Source organism: Meleagris gallopavo, chromosome 8, assembly GCF_000146605.3.
Source record: "Meleagris gallopavo isolate NT-WF06-2002-E0010 breed Aviagen turkey brand Nicholas breeding stock chromosome 8, Turkey_5.1, whole genome shotgun sequence".
In the NCBI taxonomy this organism is placed as follows: Eukaryota; Metazoa; Chordata; class Aves; order Galliformes; family Phasianidae; genus Meleagris; species Meleagris gallopavo.
In genome coordinates, this window is record NC_015018.2 from 15,563,154 (window position 1) to 15,581,361 (window position 18,208).

Consider the following 18,208-nt stretch of genomic DNA (forward strand, 5'->3'; position numbering starts at 1 on the left):
ATTATATATACTAATTTTAAAAGTAAGAAAAATATGGGAGTGTTAATTTTAAGGTACTTTTAATTGAACTTTGTACATTGTTTAAGTAAATTTTGATTCATATCAAGTCTGTAAAGCTTGGCATTGTATTTTGTGTATGCATGTTTTCATTTTGCAAATACTTAATATATAGACCTATGCTGTACATCTATAGGTTACGTAGATGTTATGAGTACTTTTAGTTTATTGTGAGTACTGCGGTTGCATAAGTAGCTAGTAATCACTGGGCTGAATAGCTGCAAGCTTGTCATTATTTTTTAAGCTGTAAAGGAAACTGAAACTGTATCGGACATAGGTTTTGTTCTAGGCGAAGCAGCGCGTAATCAATTGCTCTGTTCAACTGCTAAGGCATTAGTGAAAGTGTAAACTCGAGACTGCATGTATTTTGATATCTACAGGACTGCTTGGTTAAAATAAAAATTGAAGCCCCGTGCTAATTTGTTCACAAATAATGGACTGTACTGATTGCCACTGTACTTTGTTAATATTTTGACATTTGCTACGTGTCCTTCTCATCCCCTGGAACACAACTTGAAACTTATGTCACTAGAGTTCATCTCTTTTTGTTTGCCATGAAGTACGATCTGTACATACCCCGTCTGAGTTGGAATTTTATGCATGTTCTGAACTATTCAAGTATTTTATAAACAGTAGCACACAATAAATTTTGTGCATGGGCTGCGGCTCCTATCATTGTGTATTGGTTTTATTTGGCATACTGAGGTCTCATCTGACCCTGAAAATTGGTTAGAAATGCTCTTCCAAATCTAAGCTATTGAAAGAATAGCCAACGAGGTGAGATTTAGCTTGCGGAGAAACCATTTAACATAAATACTATTCTATTTCATTTTTTTAATCGTTATTTCTCATGTATTGAATATCTGAGCATCTTCTGTCTGCCAGTTTCCATTGCTGGGTAGTGCAGCCATGAGGTTGGCCATGTCCCACATGTGTCAGTTTGAGCTGAGGGTTATGATGCTGGTGGAGCCTTGGGCTGCACTGTGGGGGTGGGATGGGGCTGTTTTGACAGTCAAGGCAGGTATCTGACTTAAAACTCTTAGGAGTTTTAGTGTGTTCTCTGTAAGTAGGACAAGCTGCTGAGCGAGATGAGAACGCAACCGATGTGACACTAATGGAGTTTTAATGTTTGCTTTTACTTTATTGCAGATGCGTTGTAACTGGAAACTGTTCTCAAAGTCTATGCGCAGAAGTTCAAGATAACAAATGGTAAGTTGGTTTTTTTGTGAAACCCTCCCGTAGTCGTGAGCTGTGCGGTCTGTGTGCAGTGTGTCAGAGCAGAACATCCACGTGGTGGTGCAGTACAGCCCAGGTCTTATATTGTGATGGGACCTTCCTCCTTGTAAGCACCAACAGCATTTCCCAAGACCGCATATTCATGGTTTGATACTGCAGTCTTCATTCTCAGTGTTCTGACTAGCTCGAATTGTATGCACAGAGAAAATACAAATCTTTGTGAGAAAAGGCCTTGCTGTATGGGAGAGAACTGGCTCTCATCTGGCAGGCATTGCTGTGCCACAGCTCTGCTCACCTCCCTGAGGATCCCCTCCCAGCTGTTGTCAATAGCAGTGTTTGCCAGATATGAGGGCAGAAGTGCAGTAAATGTTATTGTCAGGTTATTGTCAAGCCGTATTTGTCCTACAGTGTACATTCTGTCAGCCTTTAAGCGAGTAGTCAGGTAAAAGAATTGTGCCTGTGAGCTTTCTCTGTTTAGAAAGTAATCCCTCCTTGTTTGCTGCTGTTTCTGAAAGGTAGAGTCTGGAGCTGTCTCTAATTCTTGCATTGTTGAAAAGGAAAAAAAGGTATCCTGCCTCTCAGAAAACTGTAAGTTACTTCGCTTTGTTTTCCACTCCCAGGATTTTAAGTGGGAGGAAGGTTCTGCGTGTCGTTAGCATTAGTCTGTTCTGGGTGGGGAGGGGCAAATGTTTGGCAATAGCTCTGCCAGCCCGCGGATGCAACAGCAAAGCAAAGAGCTGCGGGTGCTGCAGTGCTGCTGTCTGCAGGGAGAAGGGTTGGGAGTTGTTGGGGGTGGGGAAGTGTTCTGGCTGTTCTGAGAAATGTGAATGCATTTTAGCGAATCTGAAAAGCAGGCCTGAAAGTACAGAACGTGTTTGAGGATGGTTTTTTGGCGTCTCCTGTTCCATAGAGCTTTGTGTTGCCGAGACACTTGGCTGCCACCTGGTGAGCTGAGCCGGGAAGGCAGCCCAGTTTGCATTGCTCACATTCAGTTCAGTGGCAAACATAATGCTGAATGTTTAATAGAAGTGAAAATACTTGAGGGCTTTTTGCATGGCGGATTTTTTTTATCTGTTACTGTTTTGCAAATACTTCTATGTACGTGTGTACAATGAAAGATTTGCCATATAAGAATGGACTCTACCAGCTGCCGCTGTTTTTGTTTGAGGAGTAAGAGAAATAGAGCTTTGCTTTTTTAGTGAGGGGCCTATATAGGATATTCATTAGTTAAAGCGTTGCTTAGAAATGTTAGGAAACTCATCGCTAGCTGCTGGACTTCTTGCTTCTGTTAAATTTATGGCTGGGGACAGATACAGTGTGATTTTCTATAAAAACAAATGCACTGCTCAAAGCTGGTTTTCTGTTTTCCTTAATCCTATGAAACCATTGCTGCATCATTTGTATTGTGTGTGTCACTGTCACTTTCAGCTTGGATTAACGCATGTTCTGTAGTGTTAGCGTTTGCTTACGGCAAATTACTGAACACTGAAAGAACAATATAACCCACTTTTTTTACAAGGCAGTACTTCAAAATTAGATTTGAAATTTTGTCCTTTCTATTGCTGCCTTAAGCACAATGCTAACTACCTGCTAATCATAACGAATTTGAGAACTTAAATAGAGAAGGCACAGTCATCTTCTGCCAAGGTGTTAAACTGTACAGTGTGACTTAAAATGAGTACTTGATGCTTTTTTCAGCATTAGGAGGGGAAGACAGAAAAGAGTTCTTATTAGAGAACCTACCTGGGGCTTTAGAAAATGCTTTCCATTGCTTGAGGTTTTGTTTTTTTTTGTCATCTGCAGTTAGCTCTGTCGTTAAGTTTAGAGATTTCAAGAAAGTAATTATGCAGGAGTTTGTAAGAGGGGAGGTGCTTTTGTCTGGGTAAAAAAAAGAACAAAAACCTAAGGCTTAGGGCTAGTAGACAAGATATATATTTTATTATACAATAAAGAATAATATGTGCTGTAAATTAAGGCAAGTGTAAGTGCAAAAAGCTTTGAATCACCAAGGAGTATTTGATTATATATTTTTCTTTTACACACAAGAGTAGTCAGTGTCTGCATAAAGCATGTTACATGTCCTTCAGTTTGTTTTAAAAAAGAAAACAAACAACCAGGTAACTATCTTCTATTGACCAACAATTGCCAGTAGCAAACGCCTGTAATCGCCGCTTGTATCACTTGCTATCATTGTAGCCAGAGTCTTCTGATACATTTCTGTGAACTTCTGTTTAATTTGCACTAGATCAATCTGTGCGAAGAAGAAAAAAGAAAGTGTAAGACTTAAATACAAAGTATGATTTTAACTCCTAGATATAACTCTACATTTTTTTCCTCATATTGAATACAAGTCAAGGGTGCAGTGTGCAACTGACCAGCTCTGCAATTTGTACAAGCCAACTGGTCCCTCTACAGTTGCTCCCAAAGCAGGGGCTGGCTTGTTCCTTGCTTTGGTAGCATGGTAGTATCCTAACTTCATACAGTTGAAGTTGAGATGCTTTTCTGCTACATGGGCAAGCAACCACAGTGAGGAAGGAAGACAAGCAGTACTGCTATCTAGCCAGAGAGACTTTATTCTATGAAACCTGTCTTCAAAACAAATTACTTTGTCATCTAAATCTGAAATGGATAGAAGCTTTACTGCAGTGTATGATTGCTACAGCTGTGAAAGGACTGCATAAAAAGGTGGTTAGAGAAAATAGATCTCACAAGTAGTGGAAAGCTACAGAGGAGAAAATTTCTTACCTCACTGCGAGTGACTACAATTCTGATGAGGGTAGAGTCATCTGTGCCAGCTCCTCTCATAGCATGATAAAGTCTTTCTGCAAAAAAGGCCGGGCGATCGAAAGCACATTGCACTGCAATAAGGTACATTTTTAGGATTAGTTCCAATATTGTATAGTGATACTTGCAGGATCAGTTCAGGATTTATGCTGTAGTCAGCTGCAGGTAGCTGTCAATACAGATTCTGTTATTCTGGAATACAGGAACTGTTTTGCTAAGATGGATTTATTTTGAAGCTGAACAAATGAGTTATTACTTCGTAAGAAAAGTTGTAGTTATTACCAGTTAACTTTTCTGAAAGTGCTTTTCACAGGTGGCTGAAACCTTAATTCTCAAATAGGTTGTTTTCTGTTCTTTTCCTTACATAGCTGGTACCAGGATACGAGCACTTTTACTGGTGTTCCATTGCTAGACCCCCAGTAACAAAAGTACAAAAGTAAATAGTTTTCATTCACAAGTAGCTGCAGAATCAGTCAATCAGTTAGATTTTTCACTTTTTTTTCTTTTATGTGATCCTCAGGGATCATTTTTTCCTGCAAAACTTCAGTAGAATTTAATCTGGGAAGATCTTGCTTAGTATGATAGCTTTTAATCACTATGGCTGTCAGTTTGGTAAGCAGTAGTAGAGCTGGTGTGCAGGGTACTGGTTTCACTTCAGTAACTCATACTGATCCTATCAGAAGTCATAATAAATCTGAAATGCTTTTCTATAAATTGGCAGGGATTAGTGGAATCAGAACAGGTCCTCTCCTTTGGTGATGTTTTCCTCAGAAATGCTGAGCTTTTGGAGGGTAGGTTGTGGCAGAGAAGAGGATTGTAAAGTGAACCATGCCTAAAAGTAGGTTCATGGTGGGTCTGAGATCACGTGTGGGGTGATTCAGCTATCACTGCCACAGTTAGTGGCACTGGCCTCATTTTGCAGGGCTCTGAAACACAGAAGCACCAGTGCCTAACCAGTGTCCCTTGCTTCTGTGTAGTCACGTGTCTTTGTAGACAAGTAGATTCTGTGTAACCTTCTCTGATTTCAAACACCAAGCTAGATGTCGATTTCCTCCAAGTAAGTGCAAAGTGAATAATTAGAATAATTAAAGTTACTTTTGTGGTGATAGAGTCTCCGATTGTGTATTCGTTTGCCATATGGCCAGTGCTGAATTAGATTCTTCCTCAATTACATTTAGAAAATTAAATTCTTAGGGGATAAGAGTAGGGAAGAAAGTATCACTTACAAATAGCCTTCAAGCCACGTTCCACATTTCCAGAAAATTCTCGATCAATGCTGCTTGCTAAATCACGATTAGCAATCTACAAATAAACGAGATTAACTTGTGGATCATGAAATGCAGCAACATTTGGAACCTTAATTCAAAATATGCTGACCAAACTCATTTGAAGTCAGTGAAGAATTCCTACCCTGGAATACGCCTCAGCTGTTGCTCTCAACTGGGGAAAACTTCTGCTTGCCAGAACCATATTAAAGCAAGATTCATCCGTCCCAAGTTTTCCTTCACCTGCTTGGTAAAGACGCTGAGCATCTTCTTGAGCTTTCTGATAATCCACGGTTTGATTCTCATCCCGGTTACCCTAAAAGCAAGGATAGCAGAAGTCAAATGAAGTTGCACAGAGAAGCTGTGCTTTCACTGCTTGGAGTACAGACCCCAAGCACATATCTATGAAGCTTGAAATAGGATGAGTGATACCAGTGAGAGATACATTACATTGCTTTAAAACTATTATTTGGATTAATATTTCTTAGAAAAAATACAATTGTGGCCCAAAACTTTGTCAATAGGGTATGGTTTAAACTGTGGATATACTGTGTGTGTATGTGTGTATATATATATATACATATACACATACATGTTGCTTCACCTATAAATACCATCTCATCTGGTCTTTTTCAGGAACTGCACTCAATTCTCTATTTTATTTAATAATGAAAGCTTTCTCTTGATTTGTTTCTAGGCTTCAAGTTGCAAAGAATCTTCCTAAATGAACTAATGAATTATCTTTCTGAATATGCACACCTGAAATATCTCAGGTCTTCTATTATATTTAGAATTGCTAATTTCAACTATGAATGTATCCAGAAAGCACTTACTATAGTTGTAATATGTCAAGTAGGGCTTATGTGACATTTTATGTGCTTTGGGATTTGCATTCTTGCTGCACAGTGCATGGATAGATGCTGCTAAATGTATTGGCTGAGTAGGCTAAATACACACTCTTAAATACTATTGTGTCTGTAGTGATTAATATAATATTTAAATTATGTGGTTGTCAGTTACTGTACTGGATTTATCAAAATAAAAATTAGCATGAGCTTCAAGCTTTGCTTTCTTGTGGACTTTGATTTTGTAACCCAAATGCCTGGTGAATAGCTGAACTCTCATAAAGTAGAAGCAAACAAGATAGAGAAGAGTCATAGAAATTCAAGGCAGATGTATCAGAAAAATGTGGGAAGTTGCATTTGCTGTGTATTTCTTTCTCAACATGGATAACAGCAAGTTACTGTTCTTCAGTACAAAAAGAGCCCCAGTAAATGACATGAGATAAGCAGCCTTCAGTGTTCACAGGAGGTTAGTGGTAGCACACGTGTAATGCTGGTTATCTGAAGGGAGGGCTACAATGTGATTTGGAAGGTAATGTTTTGTTTATCTGGGGGGACTCTCACAGATTATTTTACATGCTATAAAGGTTATCTTAACAAAATTACCCAAATAATTTTATGCAAAAAAAAGAAAAGCACCTGGCTTTAACAGCAGCGTGGAGCACTGCTTGCAGCATGTGCTATTTGATTGCATCTGCTCAAAGTATTTACACAAATCTTCTGTGGGGAATACAGAGTGCTCGATTAAGTCGCTCAATCTGTCATATAGATAAGAAGGAATTCTTCCTTGAGGAGGGGTTGAGGTGTTTTATCTTGTTAGAAAGGAAATTAGTCCAGGGCTGATTTCTGTCTCTGGCTAAGCAGGCACAGGCAATTCATTTATGGAGCAATTATGGATATATGCAAAGAATGCACGTGCATGTCTTAAAAATAAAAATGGTCTCACTTGGCACATAGATACAAGTAACCGTTCAAAGTGTCCTGAAGTGTCTGCTCTGATGTCTTGTTCGATGTCCCTTCCAAATTCTGATTTATAGCAGTTCACTATTTCTCGTATTTCCTGGTTTGTCCTTGTGCAAAGGATCTCTATCAGCACTCTCTCCTGCGTGCCTGCTCCCTGTAGGCAAAGCAAAAGAAGGCATAATTACAAAGCACTGCCTACTTCATTTTGTATAACTGTAAAAATAAGCAATCAGCTGTTATTTTAAAAGAGAATACAATTTCTACTGTAAGAACAGTATTCTAGTGGTGTGAAAGCACCAAGTTCACCAAATGTTGAAAATGGAATGAAGATTTCTGAAATGCTCAGTTCTGCACTGGCTTAAAATAGTACCCTGTCTACTATGGCAATGTCAGCCATAGGTAACAGAATGTGGGTTTAAGAAGAAAATGAAGAAATTATTTGGCAACCTTATTCTGGGAACATATTGGAGGAAGGCAGAGCCTTCCAATAGCCCTTGAAGTAAGAAATATGCATGTAAATACTGTTTTGATCACTGTGAAGGTGTGTTTCATATTCCAAAGGTGACTGGTTCTTCTGCATGGAGGACCAGCAGGAACTTTTCATAGCTGGTTCCCTCTCCTCAGGATAGAAATTAACTGGGGTTTCTGAGTACAGACACTTCCATCACTATTCGAGCAAGGATTACGTAGGGGTAAATCTATGTGAACCTTGTAAGTAGTACTGTAACATAATTTTTTTTTTTTAATGGTTGTGTGGTTCTTGCCCCCACTAAAGCTAGATCTTCATTTGTGCTCCATATTCTTTAGAGATCTGCATTCCTATCTGAGTTAAGTGAGTTGTTTCCAGTAGTCAGCCACCTGCTAGCTGCTGCAACTCAAACAAGGAATTCAGGTAAGTTGGACATACCAGTTTACCTGAGTTAGAAGGTTAAATCAGCTAGCTCACCTAATTCCTAATGTGGACTTAACACCCAAAGAGATACTTGCATTCCCTGACCTTAAGAACATACTCTTTCATTTTTGTCCTGTTAAAAAAAAATTAGGTAATCTAAAACTATCACTTAGTAGCAATGGCTTGTTTCCAGCAGGGAGAGGTGTGCAACTTCAGTGTAAACAGTGCTTATTGGTTAAAAGAACTCTGGCTCTTACTAGGTTCTAGCAAAAAGAATGACCAAGAGAGGGACAGAGAATAAAATTCAATCCTGCAGCATTCATCCCCTGCTGGACAGCTGCTGCATACTGGCCAATCCTGCAGTACTGGCACATACAGCAGAGAAGAATTCTAATCTCAACAGTCCCTAAGTTTGTTTTCTACCACAGGATTTTTCAACATTGCAGAGATCAGGTATTTTGTTTTCTTGAATGAACATTTTTAGATGGTTTTAAATTATTTTGTTCACAGGAGAACCATACCTTCATTGCATGACGTAAACTCCAGGCATCATAGTAGGTTCTAGGCATGAAAAGTGCCAGAATCAGTTCTTCCACATTTCCACTTAATTCAGACTTCAGGTCTTTAATTAAATCCTGTCCAATTAGAAACACAAAAAGGGCATTGTTACATAATATGGGGGCTAGAAATTACTTTAACACATTCTTCAAGTGGCACAAATTTTCACCCACCCCCCAAATTAGAGCAGCTGATGAGCTGCTTCTGCTTTTATTTGCTACAGTACATTACATTGTTATACATATCCAGAGAATCCCTAACGTCCACTAAAAGCACGGCCATCACTCCCTTCTTTGAGAATACTGGCAAACAGATAGCAATACACATCCGTAACTCTGTGGTGACTGGAGTGCTCACTAACGAAGGAGTGCTGAGTTCAGTTCCTTCCTGCATCAAGTATTTCCAACCCTACAACTCCAGTTGTTTGCAGAATTACTCATCATAAAACCAACAAGTTCAGCCTGGTGGAAAGAGCTGATTTTTTCAGGGGAGATTCATGTTGGATATTATAAAAAATTTCTTCTCTGAAGGAGTGGCAGTGCACAGGAATGGACTTCCCAGGGAGGTGGTGGGGTCGCTGTCCCTGCAGATGTTCAGGAGATGTGGGGATGTGGCACTGAGGGATGTGATTAGTGGGCACAGTGGTGACGTGTTGACGGTTGGACTTGATCTTCAAGGTCTTTTCCAACCTTTAATGATTCTGTGATTTTTTTCAGAGCAGTGCTATTAAGCAGATAAAAATGTAAGATTTCACCACAGCAAAAAGCACAGAAAAGAAATGATTTGAAAGCAAGTGTCTGCAAGACAGACTTCTTTGGAAAAGAACTTTCCATTATGTATCATAAAGGGGGCAACAGGAGTAGACACGTGTCTGCAATTTTCAGGTGAGCACAGTTACAGCAATAATGGCATGGAGCTGAGTTACACCATCAGGCTGTGCCTTAGCAATGATCCTCAACCAATTTATCAGTTGGCTTTTTAATGGAAAAAAAAAGTTATTTCAGCACTAGTATTTTTGTACAAAACCTCGGGAACATCATACAGTAAGACAGTTTAATCTTGATTATTTTGTCTTCTAAGTATTATCAACTCAGAAAAGTTTCTGCTTTGCTGAGGGACCTTACCAGACTGTCCTATGCCCTCACTTCTACCAGGTATCAGAACACTTGAATACCACGTGTCTACATGGTATGCAGCGAAAAATATAACGCAAAGAGGTGCATTTAATAAATGCCCCAAACCACTCGCCAGGACTAAAATGCAATTAGGCAGTTACATATCAGCTGAAGTTACGAGTTTTGTTTACTGAACATACCTTGCCATACATTGTCTTGAAAGCTGCCTTGATTTTTTGCCTTTGATCATTGGAGCGGTTAGATACAACATCAATGATAGCCTTCTCATCAGTTCCTTGGAAACAGAACAGCAATAGGAGATAATTGTAATAATCCATCTAAGGCGGTGCATTTTTTAATCTGACATTTTTGCATAGTTATATAATAAATGCATGACTATCATTTAAGTCTGTTTACCAAATTTTCTTTGTAGTTTAGAGTCTACTAAATCTCCCAAGCCTCTTTTGGTGTGACTTTTGAAAAGCTTGTGGAGAAATAAATTTATTTATGGTTAGATACAAACTGAAGCACCAAATGGCATTAACACATTAGAAATGTAATGCCTGTTGCTTACTTACCAAACCCCTTCATAGCTTTGCGCAGAATTTCTGCATCCCTTCCAGCATCAAAGTTTGGAGCAGCTTGAATTGTGCCCTGAGTATACTGAACCATTGCTGCAGGCTGAAAACAAAAGCTATGTATAACTAGCTATCCTGCACAACACAAATTCAAATTTAAATAACCACTTAGGAGTGAGTACTTCAGAGGGAGGAGTCACAGAATGGTTTGTTCCATTTGTTCTGTTAGCTCACTGTTCTTCTCTGACACAAAATCAGGGTGACAGTTGTGTTGAACAGCTTTGGTCTACCACCACTGCCAAAGCAATGCCTTTCTGCAGGCCTGCGTGTTGAGCATACAGAGATACTGACTGATGGTTTTGTTTGGGTTGTATTCTGAGTGTAGCCAGGAATTCTGCAATGACTTCATTGCTGCTTTTACACCAAAGGAAAGTTTGTCAGCGTTAAACCAGTTGATAACGTAGGATCAATTGATACTCTTTCATATCAAACTCATTGAGAAATGCTGTATTAAAATGCCTGTAGGCAAGTATATGACAGCTTAAATTTCATTACTTTCAATTAATTATTCACATTATAGAGTAAATCTGAATCCTATTGAAAGCAATGGCAACAAATCAATTACTTTTCTGCGTGGCCAAGATGGATTTTTTTATTATTATTTTTTTTTATTTTCCTTTTTTCCCTTTAGCAAAAGCCCCTCTGAAATACTGTGATAGACAACCAGAGTGCTGCAGTGATGCAGTGACATTCAGGATTGTATTACCTGAGTTCCCCTTTGCCCAGAACTGCCTCTAATAGCAGTCCTTCCTCGCACTGGGGACAAAATGAGGGACTGTTATTAACAACCTTTATTAATAATATCAAAATACATTTTCAACCATCAGTGCCTGTTTATCTGTGATGTATCCCCAGCTCATATTCAGGCCTCTTGCCTAATATTTGCCATACACCCAATCTCTCACTAACAGCAAGGTGAAAAAAATACAGAAGCAATGTTAAGATTGATTATAAAAGAGCAGACAGCACGTACCGGACCAGGCATCGGTGATGGTGCTTGTCCACCAGGATAGCCTACTGAAAATGAATTAAATAATAAGATAAATAAATTATGTTTCTTCTTATTAAATAAATGCTACTTAACCTGAAAGTAAAACCATTTATAGACTTGGTAAGCTACAGGTCTACCACTGCAATAACCTGTGTGCTAAGTAACAATACCTGTAACTGAAGCTTTTACTGCTTTGAGAACAATGGGAAGAAGCAATCACAGAGCATTCTGGTAGATACTTTAGTGAGGCACTAATAAAAATGCTAACTTTACTGGTGCTGTGAGAGCTGGAAGAATCTCTCCTCATTAAATATGGCTGCCATTGACAAAAGCCAAGATGATCTACACAAATGAGGAATGCACATCCTGTGCTCTCTTTCAGTCATTTTATTTATGTTAAAATGTCTATAGCATATTAACAACAAATGCTGAGAATTCATTGGTGCAAGAACTGAAGAAATCTCATTTCATGTTCAATATAATTGTGAATACAAAAGTTGCAACCACTTTTTAAAACTGGTATTTTATTTTTATCTATAGTGCATATGCACAGTTATTATTGTTTTAATGGCAGCATAATTATTATTTGAAGTCAGTGAAGCAATCATTAAAAGAAAGTTTGCTGCTCTGAATTTCTTGCAGACGCAACTGACATCCTGGAACAAAAATGTTTTTGATGGTAACTGACTATTCAAAGCATGAAGAACAATGCACTGGTTTTAAGCAATGGCGTGCATTCTCCTTTCCACACCCTCATAATTCCTGGGATCACTGTGAACACATATGTGCTCAGGTTCCTGAAAAATATATCCATTTCTCTGAGATGAGCAGAACTGCCAGATATCTGTTGAATGTGGATTCCCAATTTAACATTTCTGGTCAGATAAGTGCAGTTTGAAGAAGGATAAGCACCTAACCAATTACATCACAATCATTAAGCAGTGACAGCCATCCCTTCTGAATGCAGCACACATAGAGGTGATTCTCATCTGCTCTTCACTGTTCTTGTCAAGAAAAGTGAGAGGACACGCACAGCATGCAGACCTCAATGGCTAACAGTAACAAAGGTAAGGGCCTAATTTTTTTTTTTTTTCCTTACTCTCTATCTTGGGATCTCTTGGTTTAGCCTTGGATTCTTGAAGTATCATACATACAGAACGGAAACATCCACATACCAGGAATTTGTGCTGGTCCACCTCCACCATAGCTTTGGGCAGGAGGCTGGGGATAGCCACCAAAGCCAGGGCCAGTGGGAGGCATGCCAAAGCCAGGGCCTGTGGGAGTTAGGAGCAGATAACAGATTTTAGCACACAGCATTTCATAAGTGGTTTCTGGCACAACATGGGCCAGAATATTGAGCTGCACAAGAGATTGTTTCTTTTCTCTCTCTCTGTGCAGTGGCTCACAACCCAAAGCCATCAAGATTCTGCTATTAGCATGCAAGTACTTATTGCTAGGTAGCAATCTGGCTGTCTAGAAACTGCTGCCTAAATTGATCACTGAACAATTGCTTGCTTTTCTTTACTACTTTCCCAAGCACGAAGAGTTGGTTACAACAGAAATAACTCCCAAGGGCTGGATCTTACCTCCAGGATAAGATGGCATTCCTCCAGCCTGGGGAGCTCCAGGGAAGCCCCCTGGGGCAGGGAAACCCCCTGGGGCAGGATATCCTCCTGCCTCTGGATACCCAGCACTGGGTGGTGCTGCAGGAAAGCTCCCTCCTCCTGCTGGAGGATATCCTCCAGGAGCAGCAGGATAGGTGTACTGCCCAGCGGGTGGATAGACAGATTCCTGTCCTGTGGGCTGAAATACAAAAAAACCCACAAGATGTCTGTACTCTATTACAGAGTGAAAACTCAAGCTACTAAAATGTCCATATACGTATAATAACGTGATTAGGTTTAGCTCTTAGGAGCAGCAGCAGCATTCCCTAAACCTAGACATGGGCCTTTTGGCTGGGTCTTCCGATGCATCTCCCTAGCAGTAAAATCTAGCTCAAAGGTTTTCCTCAGGTTTGGCTGCCCCAAGATGCCCACCACCACACCATTGTGCCCAGGAAGATCCCCTTCCCCAGCAGTGCAGTCTAACCTTGTTCAGCCAGACTCAACAAAAAGATTTTAATAGGATTTGGATTTACAAATCCAAAGTTAGGATCCCCTAGGCCTGCTAGGATGACTGTCAATATTACAGACAATAATTTCATATTGACTTTTTGCACTATTGCAGACTAGAAAACCTAGCATGGCTACTCTGGCATCTACATGGTCTTTTAAATTCATGAACCAAAGCTGGCTAGATTTTAGATGCTGGCTTAAAAAATAATCATAGTATCATTTGAGTTAGGGGACCTTTAGATGTCATGTAGTCCAACTCCCCTGCAATGAACGGGACAATTGTAAGGGTTCAGTAGAACCTTGAATAGGGAAAAGAAATCCCAAAGTTAAGAAAGTCTGGCTTCTGACACGGTTATCTCTTTAGTCTGACTGACTTTGGTGTTTCAGAGGGATTCTGGGCAGATTGTAAAGCAAAATAACTGGAGAATTTACTGCAAATATTTTGAGCTTTTCACTATTTTATGGGACATAGGCTGAGCTCCATCTTAAGTCTAGTCAAGTACTATATAAATAGAATTCCCACAATTACATTATGATCAGTGCCTTATTAATTAAAGCACAAGGTTGTGTCCAGCTTTGAAGAAAAAAAAACACTGGAACATCAACCATACCTTATACATTCCAACCTTCCAGTTTCACTGGAGTTTTCAGTCCATTTAGTCATGAACTGAAGGTGGAATAAGGTACTGTGGCTGAAGGACTGGGAGGTCAAAGTCAAGTTAAAGTGTCCAATATCCTCAGAAAAATATTTACTCAGTGTTGTAGGAAAGCTGGGTTCTTGAGCTTGGATTGCTCAGCAGCTTTACTCCTGAACGAAACGGCCAGGATTGGGCACACAGGTAGTTTGGTAGACACTGGTTCAGACAATGCCCTGTACCTAAAGACCCTCATATCTATTAACAATTACCAACACTTAAAAAAAAAAAAAAAAATGTTGATTTAGTTAGCTATATGTATGAGAAAACAAAACAGAATGAAAATGACTAAAAAGATCCAGGTAACAAACTAAACAAGAAACAGCCACCCACCCTCTGGAACAACAGGCAATATTATAAAATATATGTCAGACTTCCTTCTTGAAATTCATTTGAGAAAAATGTAAAGTCACACTCAGAGATGGATGTATGGATAAAAACAGCTGCTGTTTACATGCACACAGAGCACAGTAAGAAGGGATGTTGATCTAAATACACTAGGAATGCAACACAGGTAAAAGCCATACTTACAGGGTAGCCAGGGAAAGCAGGGTAGCCAGAAGGGGGATAACCTGGGTATGACATTCTGGAAAAGAAAAAAAAAATTCCCTGTCAGGCACTACATGAGTGTGTGGCTGCCACTTGCTGACTTGGTAACTGTGACATTAGTTGAGCAACTCAGTTAATTCATTCAGCATTGCTAAAAGTACTCATCAGCTACAAAACCACAAATTTTTTTTTTTTTTTTTACTACAAGCAGAATTCAGAAGAGAAGCATCATCAACTTTGTAATTACTTGCTACCCTTAATTAGGTCAGATATATGTTGAAGCACAGTAAGAGAGCTGAACCTCCAAAAGTAATTCTGAAATACGGGTTACAGACCTTGAAGTGTCAGCAGGAAGGGGCTGAACCTTTGTCAGAGCGGAGACAGAAGAGTTAGGCTCAATTCCATGTTTGTATCCTGTCAGCCTGCACCCCTTCACTCACAGGAATAGCTCCTGAGAGGAGAACAGTACCTGATCTATCCTGCAGAGAGGAACCATCTAATAGAAATGTATCTTCTGCCTGCTTTTGGCTGTTCCTATGAAATAGATGCATGCACCAAAATAATTTCAAAGATCAAATAATGGGGTTTAAACTAAAAAGTTCTAACTTCTTGAATAACGCAAGCCAGAATTGATGCTAGCTGTAACAAGTATGACAGCAGGACAGCTCAAGTGTGGGAGGACCAGGGTGGTTCAGCAGCTTCACGTCTATTACGTTGACCTTTGAGTCCCTACTAAGATCCCAATTTGTCTGACTCCAAAACATAAGAAATGACTCAGTCTTTCTTTTCCTGATGGTAATGACATGGTGCATCCTGCAGAATTAAACTGCACCCAGTGCTGGTGAGTGCACCGCGAAAAGGATTTGCAAAGATCTGAACTTTAATCAAATTGCTTATTTAAGCATAAGAAGATAACGCTATAGATGAAGGTTTATATTAGCACAGTACAAACTTACACGTGTGACATACAATAAATTGAAGGAAAGGTCATGGAAAAGTTTTGCAAGTGCCTGTTTTCTGAGCCTGCAGGCCTTTCAGTATTTAAGTGACTGTTCTGCCAAAAAATGCCTCCGTGAGGCATTCCTGTCTTGCATAACTGAAGAGGGAAAGAGGTGGAGGAGCTGCTGGGTGGGGGCCTCACACAGAACCCACCTCCACAGCAGCTCCTCTCAGCCCGGGCGTGTTGACTCTTGTGCAAGAGCTGCTGGCTGGAAAGGGAGGGGATCTGTTTCATTTTTTTAAATCCTTTAAAAATAAGTGAAGCTGCTGTTTCAAAATTCATGAGCAGAAAGAGCAATCTTAGCCTCCCTACAAATACTTTATGCCAATGGAATTATTTCTGTTTGTTATTTCAAAATACTATTGCCCTCGTGCTCAAACAAAACACCAAAATGAGGAAGCATCCAGGCAGGAATTCAGCTCCCAGCATATTCCCCCAGTGCTCCCACATCTTACTGTACTCCCCCTCCATTACTTCATTTGTGCAGGAGATTTCTGTTTCCTGCTAATAACTATTTTAATCCTTTTTTCAATAGAGGGGCTGGGGAATTAGAAACAGAAGAAGACAGGGACTGGGAGTAACTCATTGCGTGTTTATGAGGCAGAGCTGCACAAATCAAAGAAAATGGGAATATAAAAATAAAATGTAATGCAGTTACTGACTATTCACATTCCTAGGTATTCTGCAGGCAAAACAAATGGATCTGAAAGCCATCTTCTTGCTGTGTTGTACTACTAATTCCACAAATGCTGCCTTAAATGCCTTCGACTTACTGTGGAAAACATTGAAACTTAGAGCTGGTTAGTTCAAATGAGAGCCAAAGCAATCTTGTAGATAAGTACAGCTACGTGGCCTCACAGTGATAAAGCAGGAGCATTGCTTCAGGGGACTTTCTTCATAATAAAGGGAGAAGAACTGTGTGAGGTGTACTTGGAAATCATAACCATAAACACTTAAATCATAAGTACTGCTAATTGCCATTTGTTTTCCTCAGAAGAAGCACATGGCCAATACCTGTGCAGTATTTACTACTGACAGCTATGTGCATTGACTTTTCATTTTGGCTTTCCACACATTTCTTCCACTTCTGTTACTTAACCATGGGCTGCAGCTCCCTTCAGGAAGAAGACAACTGCCAACACTTCCTTTGGATTTCACTGTCACTCTTTCCACTCAATGGGAAAACAGAACGTCAGCAAAACAGGCCATTAAAAACCTCCAAACTATTGCAGCTTTATGCTCCATGTAATTCAATCAAAGTCACGCTGTTAAGCAGGCAGTAAGGTGAAGCACATAAAACGACAGGTGTGAACAGTATCACATCCCCAGTGCTCACACTGCTTTTTGTAAGGCAGCAAGCAGCCGGTGGCTGCAGATCAGCTGTTCCAACAGCTGAACGAAGTTTAATTAGTATACAAGTGGGACCCAACAATATTTTATCCGTACTGAAACATACCAGTTTTTAGACTTATTGACGAGATACTTAATGTAGAATGAAGTCAGTTTTTTCATCCACGTTTGCTTCAAACAAATTCTGGCACAAAAGCTTTTTAAGATTCTGGTTTCCAAGCCTCCTTTGCAAGGAAGGCAGTATTTCTGATTAGCAGATCACCCACCCGTGCACACCTGTGACGTACACGGACTGTTGCAGTGCTTAACTCTTTCCTTACTGGCACCGTGTGGGTTCCGTTTCTGGGACGTGGATAATTGCTGGTGAATTTTGGGGCGGGCACAGGGAATGGCAGCGTTTCGTGTGATCACCCGCTCTAGCAAGACCCCAATTCCTACTTCTTGTGTTTGTAACTCAGAAAAGTGACAGCCTTTTCTTGGTCAGACGTATTGTGGTGAAGGGGTCAGGTAAGGACTTCAGCCTCGGTCCCTGCAGGCGCTCCGCAGCCGGCTGCACAGTGCCGTATGGCGATACGGGCTTCTCCGACGGCAGGACCCGGAGTCCCTTCAGAACGCACGGACCGGACAGCAGCGCGTACTGAAGCGGCTCTCCGCATACACCTATCTTACAGATACACGCATTCACGACAGCAGTACCTGATTTCGGACCGCCTGCTTCCGCTCCGAGCTCAGCCCGAGGGCCGCGCAGCGGAGCAGAGGCCCTGCCGCCCGTACAGCCGACAGGAGGGCGGGCTCTGCCCGGTACCGATACCGGCCCTCCCTCGGCGTCCCGCAGCGGAGGGCAATGGGAGCCGCCATCCCGGGGCTTCGCGGGCCTTTCTCGTCGGAATCGCAGGTTCGGACGCTTTTTATTTGTTTCGGGAACTGGGGACGGGATTGACTCTGGCGATGTAATGCGGGATTCGGTGCGGGCAGCATCCCGCCCTGCCGCAGCTGGAGGACCCCGCCCGTGGCCGGAGCCGCCGCCCGTCCCGGCGCAGTCACGCAGCGCCGTGGGCTCTCTCCGCAGGACCGCGGCTCTATCAGCCGGCCGTCCGCGCGGAGGCGGTACCGCTCTCGGTACTTGCCCCGAGATGGCGGGGGACCTCGTTCCCGCTGC

General features: G+C 40.9%; 2 protein-coding genes and 1 long non-coding RNA gene across 8 annotated transcripts in view; 2 read left to right on the forward strand and 1 right to left on the reverse strand.

The window, feature by feature from the left end:
• PPP3CB (protein phosphatase 3 catalytic subunit beta) overlaps positions 1–6,382 on the forward strand; it is a 38,065-nt gene extending 31,683 nt beyond the window's left edge. The window contains exons 12-14 of one of the 3 annotated variants that reach the window (XR_794299.3): positions 1,207–1,266; positions 1,809–1,881; positions 6,040–6,382. Coding sequence is in view for 2 of the 3 variants with exons in the window: in XM_019617593.2 (XP_019473138.1) it covers positions 1,207–1,217 (11 nt within the window). In the remaining variant the exon portion in view is untranslated. Of the gene's footprint in view, positions 1–1,206; positions 1,267–1,808; positions 3,086–6,039 lie in introns of those variants that run through there. The other 2 variants (XM_019617593.2, XM_019617594.2) reach the window with 2 other exon arrangements.
• On the reverse strand, positions 3,203–14,772 carry ANXA7 (annexin A7). Of its 2 annotated transcripts, XM_003207999.4 has the most exons (12): positions 14,682–14,772; positions 12,928–13,144; positions 12,517–12,615; positions 11,324–11,367; positions 10,291–10,393; positions 9,913–10,007; positions 8,561–8,674; positions 7,131–7,301; positions 5,488–5,658; positions 5,304–5,379; positions 4,039–4,151; positions 3,203–3,544 (listed from the first exon to the last, which is right to left on the reverse strand). In XM_003207999.4, exons 1-12 carry the CDS (start codon positions 14,733–14,735, stop codon positions 3,422–3,424), a joined length of 1,380 nt encoding a protein of 459 aa, XP_003208047.1. In that variant the 5' UTR covers positions 14,736–14,772; the 3' UTR covers positions 3,203–3,421. The 2 variants fall into 2 exon arrangements, with proteins under 2 accessions (XP_003208047.1, XP_010712699.1); XM_010714397.3 differs by lacking the exon at positions 12,928–13,144 and having other exon boundaries at positions 14,682–14,762.
• The window catches only part of LOC116216885, an 11,465-nt gene continuing 5,245 nt past the window's right edge, over positions 11,989–18,208 (forward strand). For all 3 annotated transcript variants that reach the window (XR_004160499.1, XR_004160501.1, XR_004160500.1), the window contains exons 1-2: positions 11,989–12,408; positions 17,721–17,944. This is a non-coding gene — a long non-coding RNA (uncharacterized LOC116216885). The remainder of the gene's footprint in view (positions 12,409–17,720; positions 17,945–18,208) is intronic.

Bases quoted from the DNA above. Each gene is read 5' to 3' on its own strand.
- ANXA7 (XM_003207999.4), bottom strand. From the start codon at position 14,735: ATGTCATACCCAGGTTATCCCCCTTCTGGCTACCCTGCTTTCCCTGGC. The intron at 12,616-12,927 runs GTAAGATCCAGC...TAACTCCCACAG, and splicing joins AATGCCATCTTATCCTGGAG to GCCCTGGCTTTGGCATGCCT. The intron at 3,545-4,038 runs GTAAGAAATTTT...TTCTTCGCACAG, and splicing joins TTGTAGTCACTCGCAGTGAG to ATTGATCTAGTGCAAATTAA.